General features: G+C 42.9%; 1 protein-coding gene across 2 annotated transcripts; it reads right to left on the reverse strand.

The window, feature by feature from the left end:
• Positions 1 to 2,478: 2,478 nt before the first annotated feature.
• si:dkey-197j19.5 (EF-hand calcium-binding domain-containing protein 12) lies at positions 2,479 to 13,293 on the reverse strand. Of its 2 annotated transcripts, none has more exons than XM_024437903.2 (8): positions 12,435 to 13,293; positions 9,414 to 9,506; positions 8,956 to 9,208; positions 8,621 to 8,784; positions 8,166 to 8,379; positions 4,736 to 4,943; positions 4,433 to 4,561; positions 2,479 to 3,948 (listed from the first exon to the last, which is right to left on the reverse strand). In XM_024437903.2, exons 1-8 carry the CDS (start codon positions 12,912 to 12,914, stop codon positions 3,723 to 3,725), a joined length of 1,767 nt encoding a protein of 588 aa, XP_024293671.1. In that variant the 5' UTR covers positions 12,915 to 13,293; the 3' UTR covers positions 2,479 to 3,722. The 2 variants fall into 2 exon arrangements, with proteins under 2 accessions (XP_024293671.1, XP_024293665.1); XM_024437897.2 differs by having other exon boundaries at positions 9,300 to 9,506.
• Positions 13,294 to 15,185: the final 1,892 nt, after the last annotated feature.

Genomic DNA, 15,185 nt, shown 5'->3' on the forward strand with positions numbered 1-15,185 from the left:
TTGGACATCTTGAACTCAGACATTTGAAATGTTAGAAAGTAAATTCTGTGAACATTGTGGTCTTCGTATTATTATTATTTTGATAGCAGAGCCACTACCGTTTATGCATTTCACTTTGTACTTACTGTACTCAGATTGTTTTCATGCACTTTACTAACAGATTTATTTCACTTGATTGTGATTTAGACGGAACTTTACTTTATGGTGACTTCACCTTGCGGTGACTACATTATCCTGTTTGAATTTCAAGCTTCAACAGAATAAACAACCCCAAATTAGTTTGACCTGTGCTGGCTTTACTTTCGCCAGGCTACATCTACCTTATGCTATTTTTAGTACTAACTCAAATCAAATTACATTTTATATTACATTGATATTAATTACTGCCTTCTTGGGTTTAGAGTTTGAAGAAAGGCATTTCACTGTACTTGTGCACGTGACATTAAAACTTGAAACCATGAAATGTATTGTACCCATTACTGAAAGGGTTGTTCCGGTTTAGATCCTCTCAAGCTATGTCAGGTTGGTGGTGGGGAGGCACACTTATATCTTAGTCTTCCCAACCTCAACCCTGTCATTCTGAATGCAGGTTGAGAGTGATATAAAATTCCAAATGTCGGATAACCACACTCTGGCTGGATTCCAATAGGAATTACACATCACTTTGCAAGCCAGCACAATGTGACTTGCAGGCCTGATGTGGCCTGAAAACCGTTAGTTTCATGCCACTTTAGTACGTACACTCTTCCAGAAAAAGATTCAGATTTGTTCCTAAAGAGGTACAAACACCTTTAGTTATAATACATTTTTTGTATTTTACAAAATGTATTACAGGTTAAAAATGTTCATCAGTTTAAATGGAAAGTCAATTCAATACATCGTTAAGATAATATTCGAAATAATAAATAATTAAAACAATAAGTAATCAATCCAATGCAGGCTAATCAAAAAATAAAGGCAATTAATAAAAACAAAAAAAGAATCTAGTTGAGTGGTTGATGGTGTATGTGTGTCTGTGTTGGGCTGGCAGTTGCTGGATGGAGGTGGCAGTTGTGGTTGGTCGGTGCCGTTTCCAGGGTTGGTTCTGATGTTGGGGCTGGGACCGGGAAAACCAGGGTTGTTGCTGGGATCGGGATTGGAAGCCGGGCACTGGGCAAAAAGGGTCCATATCAGGACATATGACATGTTTTTGATATTCTAGAGAATACAGACCATTTCCAATGCATATTTTGAATTTGTGGATATGCACCACATCCTGACAAATACTGGACTGAAGACAAATTCTGAATCCAGATGTCTTTTATACATATTGTTCCTATGGCCGGATATGGAATCATTCAATATCCTGAGATATTGTCCATTCCACATGTTATGTTATTCTAAAAATGTATTAAACAAATAAAACATCCTCAGCAATCTACACACAATACCCCATAATGACAAAGCAAAAACATGTTTTTAGAAATGTTGGCAAATTTATAAAAATGAAATCAAATACCTTATTTACATAAGTATTCAGACCGTTTGCTATGAGACTCAACATTGAGCTCAGGTTCATCCTGTTTCCATTGATCATCCTTGAGATGTTTCTACAACTTGATTGGAGTCCATCTGTTGTGAATTCAATTGATTGGACATGTTTTGGAAAGGCACACACCTGTCTATATAAGGTCCCACAGTTGACAGTGCATCTCAGAGCAAAAACCAAGCCATGAGGTCGAAGGAATTGCTCTTGGAGCTCCGAAGTTTGGAACCACCAAGACTCTTCCTAGAGCTGGCCATTCGGCCAAACTGAGCAATCGGGGAAGAAGGGCCTTGGTCAGGGATGTAACAGAGAACCTGATGGTCACTCTGACAGAGCTCCAGAATTCCTCTGTGGAGATGGGAGAACCTTCCAGAAGGACAACCATCTCTGCAGCACTCCACCAATCAGGCCTTTATGGTAGAGTGGCCAGACGGAAGGCATTCCTCAGGAAAAGGCACATGACTGCCTGCTTGGAGTTTGCCAAAAGGCACCTAAAAAGACTGTCAGATCATGAGAAGCAAGATTCTCTGGTCTGACGAAACCAAGATTGAACTCTTTGGCCTGAATCCCAAGCGTCACGTTTGGAGGGAACTTGGCACCATCCCTACGGTGAAGCATGGTGGTGGCAGCATCATGCTGTGGGGATGTTTTTCAGTGGCAGGGATTGGGAGACTAGTCAGGATCGAGGGGAAGATGAACAGAGCAAAGTAGAGAGCTCAGGACCTCAGACTGGGGCGAAGGTTCACCTTCCAACAGGACAACAAACCTAAGGACACAACCAAGACAACGTAGGAGGGGCTTCGGGACAAGCCAGCCAGAGCCCGGACTTGAACATCTCTGGAGAGACCTGAAAATAGCTTTGCAGAAACACTCCCCACAACCAACCTGACATAGCTTGAGAGGATCTGCAGAAAATGAGAGAAATTCCACAAATACAGGTGTGCCAAGCTCGTAGCGTCACACCTGAGAAGACTCGAGGCTGTAATCTCTGCTGAAGGTGCTTCAACAAAGTACTGAGTAAAATGTCTGAGAACTTATGTAAATTTTATACTTCAGTTTTTTTATGCATTTCTAAAAATGACTAAACCTGTTTTTGCTTTATCAATATGGGATATTGTGTGTAGATTGATGAGGGGAAAAAATGATTAATCCATTTTAGAATAAGGCTGTAACGTAACAAAATGTGGAAAAAGTCAAGGGGTCTGAATACTTTCTAAATGACATGCTATTCTAGGTGACATGCTATTCTTTCTCTTCAAGTTGACAAATACTGGATTGTATAAATCGCATATCTGTATTTTCTCAGAACATTCATATATAGTAAGCCATATTGATTCCAGAAATGCTTCTCTTGGCTGAGGTCCATATAAGGATCTTGATATGCTGAAAATCAGGATGATATGATGCATTTCTGAGTTTTCAGACAAACATGAAATCCATATTTTTCTTTCATGCCCCAATCATTTTTGGATTCCCTCCAGATATCATATGGCCGGATATTGACTTACACCACAGAAAATGTCATTCTTGTTGCTACGCTACTTTTGTGTGGGGTTTTAACATTACCATTATAATTTTTATATTAAACTATAATTAAATTATAGCCAGTCTGAAAGAATTAAATGGATTTATTGTTTGTCAAATTGAGCATGTTGTCAACTCAAATAGATAGAGAAAATAATAAAATATGCAAGTCCATATCTATCTATATGAAAATATTTTCTCTATGATGATAAATACTGTCAGTAGGCTTACATAGTATATTTTCTCTGCACATACAATGCATATGCACTTGACTGAGGTCCATATCAAGATCTTGATACGTTAAATAAGGACAATTTCTGATGCTTATGAGTTGACATGCTCAATAATTTGACAAACAATAAATCCATATAATTCTTTCAGACTCTAGCTATAATTTGCACGACAATGTGACTGTATGCCATAAAGCAGTATGACAGTCTTGAGAGATCGTCATTAAAAACTACTCACCTAAAAGGATACTGCTCTGACTGGACATTCACTTTATATTATAGTCTTTATTAGCTTCAAAGACAAAATAATCTCAATTAAAAATAGCCTCGTGAAATGAAGAGGAGACCCTTGGATAAGACTGTAACCATAATCTAACAGCAAAAAGTCTTTGAACTCCCACATGAAAGTACAATATTGTATCTGGAGCATGGAGTAAAGTGCTCTACAGGGTGTAGGCCTTGTGTCCATCTATGTCTCCAGAGGTGAAGTAGCCCTTGTCGTTGACAGGCCAGCTGCCGGGGCTTGGGGCGGGAGAGCGGATGATGTGCTCAAAGAGGACCCCCTCGGGAGACAGGCCCACTCTGGGCAGGTAGAGTCTCACATGGTTGTCCTGACCAGTCCAGAACGCGTTAGGGTCGGCTCTACGGCTGGACGGCTCCCTCATGTTGCTGCTCCAAACAAACAGAACATACACACTATATAATGCATAATGCGACTTGATAATGTGACAATGTGACTTGCAGGCCTGATGTGGCCTGTAAACCAGGAGATTCCTAACACCACTGTGTTAGGGTATAACTAAAGCCCTCAAAAAAAATGCCTGATGATATATGGAATATGTTGTCAAAAATAATTTACTTTTAAAGGCTAATAAGGCTGGTGGAACCGTTCATAGAGAGTTCTAGGAAGAACCCTCCAAAGATAAAAGGGTTCTCAGGAAAACCCTTCATAGACGATTCTAGGAAGAACCTTTAGATGATAAAATGGTTTTTGGTAGAACCATATACAGGGGGTTCTTTGAAGAACCCTACATAGAGGGTTCTAGATAGAACCCTCTACAAAGGGTTCTACCCAGCACAAAAAAAGGGCTACCCTGTGGGGACAAACCGAAGAACGCTGTATGGTTCTACTTAGCACCTTCTTCCTCCTCACCTGGTCATGTGGGTGTACTCCTCCCTGGTCAGCCAGCACTCTGTCTTGTGTCTGACCTCAGCTCGACCTGTGGACAGGGTCATCATCTTGGGTCCCCGACGTACAGACCTATGGGAGGGGTACAAAGGCCTGGGAGAGAAGGCAGAAAACACCACAGGGAATGTCAGAGCTGTAGACTTCTCCCTCACTGTCAGAACTGCATGTGGTATAAAACAAACTTAAATCACTATTCTCTGCTTGATTTGACTGTCACTGTGTGGTCAATTTGATCATCTATCTGCGGTTGATGACATAAATACTCACGTATCCTTGCAGACTTTGTGTAGAGTGGCCTCTTCCTCCAGGCCATGCTCCTCTTCCTCCTTCTCCTCACCCCCCCGCGGGGTACTGCTGCTGTAACCGATCCAGGTCCTCAGACGGCCCCCACACCCCGGCATGGGATTGGTTCCTGCCTGCCTCAGCAAGACACTCTCTGGACCCTTTAGGACATGGTCCCCTGGATGCAGCAGAACTGAGGAGGAGCAGGACACACACACCTATAATCAAGGTGCTTTAAAGTGCTATTAATCAGTAATGAAGGGTACTTGTCACATAAGGTCATGTGATTAGAATAGAAAAGGTGTCAACATCATCTGAAATTGTTTTTGTATGTAAAGTCAAAGGGATATATGTTTGTGCTTTACCTAATGCCTGCCTCAAGGTATTTGGGGTGCTGTGGGTGCTGCAGCACCCCCTGATAAATATAAATAATTTTGCCAAAATTAGGCAATAAAAAAATGATTTCCCCCAAAATTATATTACTCCTGCCTGAACAGACATAAATTAAGTAATTCAAAATACTACACCACAGAGCATCATTTATCTACAGAGGATCAATAGCTTCTAAAAAAAATAGCTGTGGATTAAGTTTTATCACAAACACTTAGTCGGGAAGGCCGCAATTAGGGGAGCATGCGCGGCAAATATAGAACAGCTTGTTGCATTGTGGCCATAGATACAGGATAATCCATAGAAGGATTTTGGAACCTCTAATCCTGGCACTTTGACTGTTAAACTCATGGCTACACTAGCATTGGCTGCCAGTCCTGACTTGAATGGGAACTGCCATCTATGGGTTATATTTCTATGGTTGCGGCTGTCAGTTTAAAAAGAGAAGACTAATCTGTCTGTAGAAGCAAAAAAAAAATCTCAACAACTTTGGAGCAATTCTGAGTGAACTGCACTGATTTTCAAAGTAGTTTATCTTCAAATATTTTTTTATATTTTATTTTACCTTTATTTAACTAGGCAAGTCAGTTAAGAACAAAATCTTATTTTCAATGACGGCCTAGGAACAGTGGGTTAACTGCCTGTTCAGGGGCAGAACGACAGATTTGTACCTTGTCAGCTCAGGGATTTGAACTTGCAACCTTCCGGTTACTAGTCCAACACTAACCACTAGGCTACCCTGCCGCACGAGCACATCACCGGTGAGTACCCTATGCTTCATCTTCATCATTGGGTGAGTCAGTGTCACTGGAAAATGTATTTTGTAGCCTACTGTAGCCTATACTATACACTGAGTATAACAAACATTAGGAACACCTTCCTAATATTGAGTTGCCCTCAGAACAGCCTCAATTTGTGAGGGTATTGACTCTAGGTGTCAAAAGCGTTCCACAGGGATGCTGGCCCGTGTTGACTCCAATGCTTCCCACAGTTGTGTCAAGTTTGCTGAATGTCCTTTCGGGTGATGGACCATTCTTGACACCAGAGGAGGCTGGTGTGAGGAGCTATAGGAGGATGGGCTCAATGTAATGGCTGGAATGGAATCAATGGAACTTTATCAAACAAATCAAACATATGGAAACCACATTTGATTCTGGTCCATTCATTCCATTCAGCCATTACAATGAGCCTGTCCTCCTATATCTCCTTCCCACCAGCCTCTGCTTGATACACACGGAAACTGTTGAACGTGAAAAACTAAGCAATGTTGCCGTTCTTGACACAAACCGGTGCACCTGGCACCAACTACCATACCCGGTTCAAAGGCACTTAAATCTTGTCTTGCCAATTCACAGTTTGAATGACACATATACACAATCCATGTCTCAATTGTCTCAAGGCTTAAAAATCCCTCTTTAACCGGGTTTTTGGCTCTGGACAAGTGACTGGGAAGATTTTTATTTATCATCTGACATTTGAGAAATGTACTGGTCATCCATATGCATTGGGTGCGTAACCCATTAGTGAGTCCACCCACGCAGCCAACACCATCAATAAACCAGGGATATTGGCCAAATGAGCCACATTTACATTCCTTAATAACAGCCTATAACAAATTACAAAAACACTATTCCTTGTGTTTCCATGTGTAGCATATGCAAAACTTTATAACCTATTGTTATATTGTTTTTACTTTCCGAAAACAAATAATTGTCCACCTCACGGTTCAGCTGTCAGAGATTTGAGCAATAAATGCATCAGGGCATTGCATGCATAGGCCTGTATAGCTAATTTCCCCCCAACATCGGACACCCCCTAACTTTGGACACCCCCTAACTTCGGACACCCCCTAACTTCGGACACTCTAGCGGTTGGATGACTAAATCACCTCAACATTTAAATGGACTGCTATGCTTAGGTGTCTACTGTATGATATTCCTATTTACAAAATGAATATAAAGGAAGAGAACCCAGCTTAGGCCTAGCCCCAGAGAGAGATATGCCAGCTGCATGCTACGACACCAACATGCATTTCTTTATCCTTGTCAGATGGGCTACTGTGTCTGCTATACAGATATAGGCGTACAGAAGGAGATTAATTTGTACATTTTCAATCAGAATCTTTTTTTATAAAGACAAGCATTATATTGTTAGATTGTAGGAGTAACTCTGGTAGGCCTAAACATTATTTGTCACCTCAAGTTCAACTGTCGGAGTCAGTTGGAAAGCGGGTGTGCTCTACCTTCATATCATAGGCTGCAGTATACGCTAATAGCCCCACCACACCGTCACAAAAGTTCCTAAAATTTATTAGGGTAATATCAAAAGTCAGTCAAGCCATTGTTTATCGGTAAAATACGAGAAGGATATGAAATCGCGGCAAACACAACATTACAGTTGGAACCCTGACCTCAATCCTATAGAAAATTTGTGGGCAGAACTGAAAAAGTGTGTGCGAGCAAGGAGGCCTACAAACCTGACTCAGTTACACCAGCTCTGTCAGAGGGAATGGGCCAAAACTCACCCAACTTATTGTGGGAAACTTGTGGAAGGCTTCCCGAAACGTTTGACCCAAGTTAAAGAATTTAAAGGCAATGTTACCAAATACTAATTGAGAGTATGTAAACTTCTGACCCACTGGGAATGTGATGAAATAAATAAAAGCGGAAATAAACAATTCTCTACTTTTATTCTGACATTTCACATTCTTAAAGTTTGTGAAAAACTGAGTTTAAATGTATTTGGCTAAGGTATATGTAAACTTCCGACTTCAATAAAATAATAATAATGAAACAAAGTATTATTTTGGCCATTTTGTGCTAATATCTATCATGTAAATGACGTAGAATTGCATGGTCCATTTGTTTTCCAGACCCTGCTAAAAAAATGTTAACCCAAGTGTGTAAATCAATGCAATTATCAAGGTCCACCCCCATCCAGCACACCCACCCAACAACTGTGCTTGGGTGTCTAGTGTACTGTGTTTGTCATATTTGCTGTATGTGTGTTTTTCTATGGGTCTCACCTCTCTCCAGTGTGGCCTGGTTGACTGTGACCCCCTGTGTGTGACACTGGTCCAGTGAGTCCAGGTACTCCCCCAGACACTGCCTCCTGAACTTGTCCAACGCTCGGGCCGTGTCTCCTCCCAGAGAGGAGGGGTGGGAGTGGGCATCCTGGGTGGTGTTCCCTGTACACACTGTCCTCATGATGGCCAGCACCTCCTCATCCTGCATGCCCTCCTACAGACCAGGTTAGAGTCAGAGAGTGAGAAACATAGCCAAGTCGGTTAAGAACAAATTATTTTTTTTCAATGACAGCAAGGCAGTTAACAGTGGGTTTTGAACTTGCAACCTTTCGGTTACTACTCCAACGCTCTAACCACTAGGCTACGCTGCCGCCCCGGCCCACCTGTAGTGACAGTTGTCTCTGGACAGGAGGTGTCCTGCCTGTAGGATTTGATTGTGTTGGTCCTGCCCTCACCTTGTTCCTGTTGCGGCGGTGCTGCTGGATAAGGGCCTGCTCCTGCTGCTCCTCTAGAGACAGGGGAGTCTGCAGGCACAGCTCAGGACTGGGGAGGGGCAGGAGCTGGGCACCATGCCTCCCTGTCCCACGCTTAAGACCACGGCTCCACACTGGCCTCCGTGCTGAGAGGAGAAGAGGGGATAGGAGGGAGGAGAGGGGAGAGGAGACAAGGCAATGGGAGGTCTTTCTAGCACTGCATTTGTATCCATATAATCACATCATACAACTTAACAATGCTACACAATGCTGATTGGGTGATGAGCTGAGAGGATCATGTCTCCATCTTTACTAACCTGGGATGCTCGGAGACCGCTGCTCCCTGCACCTCACTCTCTCTATTTCCCTGTTGCATCCTTTCTCCAGCTCTAGCTCTCCTCTCTCTGTCAGGCCCCTGCGGCCCCAGCTGGTACTCTCCTCCTTCTCCCTCTCTAGGCTCCAGGCCTTGATTCCCTCCGCCAAGTCCTTCACTGTCACTGTGTCCCCTTCCATGCAGCTAAGAGTGGACACCAGGTCATCCAGATGCTCTGGCACCACAGGGAGGCCCTCCTGATGGAGATGCATCAATATCAATAAACACACACATAGGCCTACACTCACATGGATTGCCATGTCATTATATTATTTATAGGATCACTACCTTCTCAAACACAGCTCGGAGGTCATTCCGACTTATGCGTCCCGTGCCATGTTTGTCAAGCCTCTTGGCCAGTTCAGAGGGTCGGAGCTTGTGAGTGCGGAGGTACCTCCTTACCTCCTTTACCTTGTGCAGTTGGGACCGCGCTGCGCGTGTGCGAGGCACATTAGCCCGCCGAGAAGGACGGGTCGGGCTGGCACGTGTTCTGGCCTGGAGAAGGGACAGAGAAAGGTGATGAAGACAAGTAACATAATGGGGTCTATGAGCCATGTAGGCATCACTCATTGATGATTTCCCAGTGAACATATAGTTCAGTACAGTAGAATACAGCATAGTAGATTACAGTGATGTACAGTAGAGGACAGCAGAGCACAGTAAAGTACAGTGTAAAGAACTATATTGTACTGAACTGTATTCTACTCTGATTGCTCTACTGTACTGTGCTGTATGGTGCTGTACAAACTTGTAAATAAAATAAAATCACATTTTATTTGTCACATACGCCAAATACAACCTTAACGTGAAATGCTTACTTACAAGCCCTTAACCAACAATGCAGCTCAAGAAATAGTGAAGAGAGTATTTACCAAAGTTAAAAAATAAAATAAAAAGTAACACAATAAAATAACAATACACACAAGGGGTACCATTACCGAGTCAATGTGCGGGGGTACAGGTTAGTCATGGTAATTTGTACATGTACTGTAGGTAGGGGTAAAGTGACTATGCATAGATAATAAACAGCGAGCGAGTTGCAGTGTAAAAACAAAGGAGGACAAACGAGGGGGGTGGTTGTCAATGTAGATTGTCCGAGTAGCCACTTGATTAATTGTTTAGCAGTCTTATGGCTTGGCAATAGAAGATGTTAAGGAGCCTTTTGGACCTAGACTTGACCGTGCGGTAGCAGAGAGAACAGTCTATGACTTGGGTGACTGGAGTCTATGACCATTTTTTGGGCCTTCCTCTGACATCGCCTAATATATACAGTAGGTCCTGGATGGAAGGAAGCTTGGCCCCAGTGGTGCGCCTTACGGTCGGATGCCCAGCAGTTGCCATACCAGGCGGTGATTGAACCGGTCAGGATGCTCTCGATGCTGCAGCTGTACAACTCTTTGAGGATCTGGGGACCCATGCCAAATCTTTTCTCCTGGGGGGAAAAAGGTGTTGTCGTGCCCTCTTCACGACTGTCTTGGTGTGTTTGAACCATGATAGTTTGTTCGTGATATGGACACCAAGGGACTAGAAACTCTCAACCCGCTCCACTACAGCCCTGTCGATGTTAATGGTGGCCTGTTCGGCCCTCTTTTTCCTGTAGTCCAGATCAGCTCCTTTGTCTTGCTCACGTTGAAGGAGAGGTTGTTGTTCTGGCATCACACTGCCAGGTCTCTGACCTCCTCCCTATATGCTGTCTCATCGTTGTCGGTGATCCGGCCTACCGCGGTTGTGTCGTCAGCAAACTTAATGATGGTGTTGGAGTCGTGCTTGGCCATGTAGTCGTGGGTGAACAGGGAGCACAGGAGGGGACTAAGCACGCACCGCTGAGGGGCCCCAGTGTTGAGGATCAGCATGGCAAATGTGTTGTTGCCTACCCTTACCACCTGGGGTGGCCTGTCAGGAAGTCCAGGATCCAGTTGCAGAGGGAGGTGTTAGGTCCCAGGATCCTTAGCTTAGTGATGAGCTTTGTGGGCACTATGATGATGAACGCTGAGCTGTAGTCAATGAACAGCATTCTCACATAGGTGTTGCTTTTGTCCATGTGGGGAAAAGTCAATGTGGAGTGCAATTGAGATTGCGTCATCTGTGGATCTGTTGGGCCGGTATGTGAATTGGAGTGGGTCTAGGGTTTCCGGGATGATGGTGTTGATATGAGTCATGACCAGCCTTTCAAAGCACTTCATGGCTACTGACGAGAGTGCTACGGGGCAGTAGTTATTTAGCCAGGTTACCTTCGCTTTCTTGGGCACAGGGACTATGCTGGTCTGCTTGAAACACGTAGGTATTACAGACTCGGTCAGGGAGAGGTTGAACACAAAGGCTTCTGTCCTGCTGATGCACGGAAAACCCAGCCAGCTCTATATTATCCATATAGTCGTTCAGCCACGACTCGGCGAAACATAAAATACTACCGTTTTTAATGTCCCGTTGGTAGGATAATCTCGAACGGACATCATCAAGTTTATTTTCCAGTGATTGCACGTTGGCCAATAGAACAGATGGTAGAGGCGGGTTACACACTCGCCAATGAATTCTCACAAGGCACCCCAATCTCCACCCCCTGTATTTCCATCTTTTCTTCACGCAAATGACAGGGATTTGGGCCTGGTCTCGGGGAACCAAAACATCTTCTGCATCTGCATCTTCTACTCATTAAAAAAAAACACTGTCTAGTTCGAGGTGAGTAATCGTTGTTCTGATATCCAGAAGCTATTTCCGGTCATAAGAGACGGTAGCAGCAACATTATATATATATAAAATAATTTACAAATATTGCGAAAAAACTAACAAATAGCACAGTTGGTTAGGAGCAGTTAAAACGGAAGCCACCCCCTCCGGCGCCATTATACATCATTAAACTTAACTCCATTAACACGTAGATGTCTATGATTGGTTCAGATTTGGTCCGGTCAGAAAAAAATAAATGTGGTCTTGTTTGGGTGCCGATGTCATTATAATAATACCCTGCATGCTTTGCAAGTCTTTATTTTTTACATTAAGGTCTTTTAGCAGATGCTCTTAGAGTACTTCCCGCCAGTGCATTCAATTAAGGCAGATAAACAACCACATATCACAGTCGTAGCAAGACTGTAAAAGAGTTATTGTAGTTTGTGTTCTGTTGTTGTTTTTTTGTTGGTCTGAAAACTTGCCACTTCTAATGCTTTTTGAAAAACAGATAATAGGAGGAATAATAAATATTCCATAATGCAATCTTCAGTTGGCTCCAATTAGAATAAAACATGTGATAATGCTTTCTATATATAAGTGAACGAAAGTATAGTTGAAATTTGGCCATAGAAACAAAAAACAAACATTTTAAAGGTCTATTCGACTTTAATTTAGAACCGAAAATGAACCTGATTTCAACGCATGGAAATGTCTACAATACATTTTTTTCAACATAATTTTGCTCGCTGGGGTTACCTTAAGAGTCTCAGGGGGTGTCAAAGTAAAACCCAGGACAGGTGAGGGAGTTCTCTGCTTCTTTTTCTCTCTTTCCACAACCAACATCTCCAGCTCGGTAACCGTCGGCTTGCTGTTAACCCACTTCGACAAGTCTCCGAGACTATCGAACTGTCGACGAAATGACCTCCTTTGGTTAACCCAGTCTTGGTGCTTCGCGTCATTAACTTCCAAAGGCATCACTGTCATTGGAGCACCACTGACTCTGTCCCCTGTTCCCGACACCATGGCCGCCACTGACCCATATCGGCATTTTGTCAGCACTTGGCTTTCAGGCTTCGGCGTGCAAACGGGCCGTTTGGGCATCGGTGGCGCGATGAAAACCCTGTCCCGTGTTTTAGCGGGACCGAACACTCTGCTTGCCATTTTGTAGAAATATGTCTGCAATAAATCTCTCTTTTTAATTCGCGCCAGTTGTTCCTCTATCTCCAAATCATCCATTTTTGGGTGCTGCGATTATAGACCTAGTCAAATGAAACAGTTTTGGATTTATATTGTATCTAATGTCCTCCTATTGTAAATTGATAGGTAGCGACACCAGTTCTGTTTTCAGCATTCGACCTGTCATGGCCGTCTACTCTTGGGGAGTAGCGCTGGTTCTTGATCCACTCGTGCGTGTTTACGCATGGTAACCATGGAACCTTTTGTTGCTTTTGCAGGGGCCACTCCATACTGTAGATGCAGTAAAGATGTCAGTTGAACTCGACCAACAATCGAATTACCATGGAAACGCGCGGTGGTCAAAGTAATGTGCTCCGAGATTTTTGGAGTCGACCCCGAATCTGACTCCTGTTGTTGGAGTCAAAAGGAGTCGACTCCTGTGGTTGGAATCGAAGACTCCGAAAACAAGCTGAAATTGATGCGCACACATTTACACACCACCTCATCATTGCAGAGTCCTACTAGACTACATGTGGGTTCAAGAGGACTGGCATGAGCATTATGCTGCCTATTTGGTCATCAACTAGAAGGTGATGTGTTGGAATTAGAATATTTCAGTGATATATGCTGTATGCAGCCTTGACGATCACATGGGATGATGCGGGGTGGCTGGCTGTTGATGTCCTAGGTCAGGGCTCTCCAACCTTGTTCCTGGAGAGCTACCTTCCTATACATTTTCACTCCAACCCGAGTTTAGAAGAAATCCTAATATATACTTTAATATACTTTTGGTGAATTAACAAGGCATTGCTCTTAAATGACAGATTTGACGAATATCCACTTTGTTAGATCAGATTTGTTCAATGTGTGCCAAAGATGGCGCTGAAGAACATGGCTGACGTTTTACATTCTCCCAACCAATTGTGCTATTTTTTTTTTGCATTTTTAAAGTGAAACACAGATTGCCCATCTTGCCCTCTTGACACATCAAAGTATCCCAAGAAACATTCCTGAATAAAGCCCTGATCATCCACACACCTGATGATAACTGCAAGCAGACTGGTGGCACCCAGAGCAGTGGGGTTATTTTTAGGGCCTGGAGTTTTTGCTTATATGTTAACCTAACTAGGAAAACTCTGGACCCTATAAGGTATGACAGTGATTAACCAGTTGTAAAAATGTTTGATATGCACTATGATGGGACCAGTTTTCCTGTATCATGTCAAGCAAAAAAGCACTGAGTTTGAAGGTAGGCCTCGAAATACATCCACAGGTACACCTCCATTTGACTCAAATGATGTCAATTAGCCTATCAGAAGCTTCTAAAGCAATGACATCATTTTCTGGAATTTTCCAAGCTGTTTAAAGGCACAGTCAATTTAGTGTATGTAAACTTCTGACTCACTGGAATTGTGATACAGTGAATTATTAGTGGAATAATCTGTCTGTAAACAATTTTTGGAAAAATGACTTGTGTCATGCACAAAGTAGATGTCCTAACCGACTTGCCAAAACTATAGTTTGTTAAAAATAAATTTGTTGGGTGGTTGAAAAATTAGTTTTAATCACTCCAACCTAAATGAATGTAAATGTCTGACTTCAACTGTATATGCTCCCTGCTTTTGTTTTGCCATTTAGCTGAACGATCAATGTTCTACTTTTCACTGTACCCACCTTACCCAACTTTCGACCAAGGCTCAGACTTTCCAGAAAGCAGGCAAGGCCAGCAATACAGGCAGCTTGATGAAATGCTCCCTGTTAACCAGCTATACATTTGAACACCCTCAACTTTTCATCCTTCTTCATGAAACTGATCTCAGGCAGAGGTTGACTCTCGCTTTTCATTCATACCTTTTCCGTGTACCCCAGAGAATGAAAAGGGTTCTTCAACAAAGTCCACAACATTTTCGGCAGCGTTGGCTATTCTACCATCCTGGCGGAGAAAACTGCACACTCCGCCTGGTAGCTAGCTAGCAAGGCACATTTAAATCAATTGCACTAACTGGACTAAAAAATAATGTACTAAAACCAGGAAAACAATTCATAATATACCTCCTCCGTCTCCTAGAATTTGAAAAAAATAATTTGAATAATGCTCAACTATCACTTTTCACTCTTAATCTCTATCCAACAATGTCACCAAGTTTCTCAACATATACAACCCCCATAATACTCTGTGGCAAAATCCCAATACAACTCACTAGGTTCATTCTCTGATCCTAATTAAATGATTGGATGGACATGTCAGTTCTTACTGCAAAAGGGTTGATTGGTTGGAGGACGTCCCCCGGAAGTGGTCATATTTACCATGTAGTGTATGTCTATGGAAGG

This window comes from Oncorhynchus tshawytscha, linkage group LG02, assembly GCF_018296145.1.
Source record: "Oncorhynchus tshawytscha isolate Ot180627B linkage group LG02, Otsh_v2.0, whole genome shotgun sequence".
In the NCBI taxonomy this organism is placed as follows: Eukaryota; Metazoa; Chordata; class Actinopteri; order Salmoniformes; family Salmonidae; genus Oncorhynchus; species Oncorhynchus tshawytscha.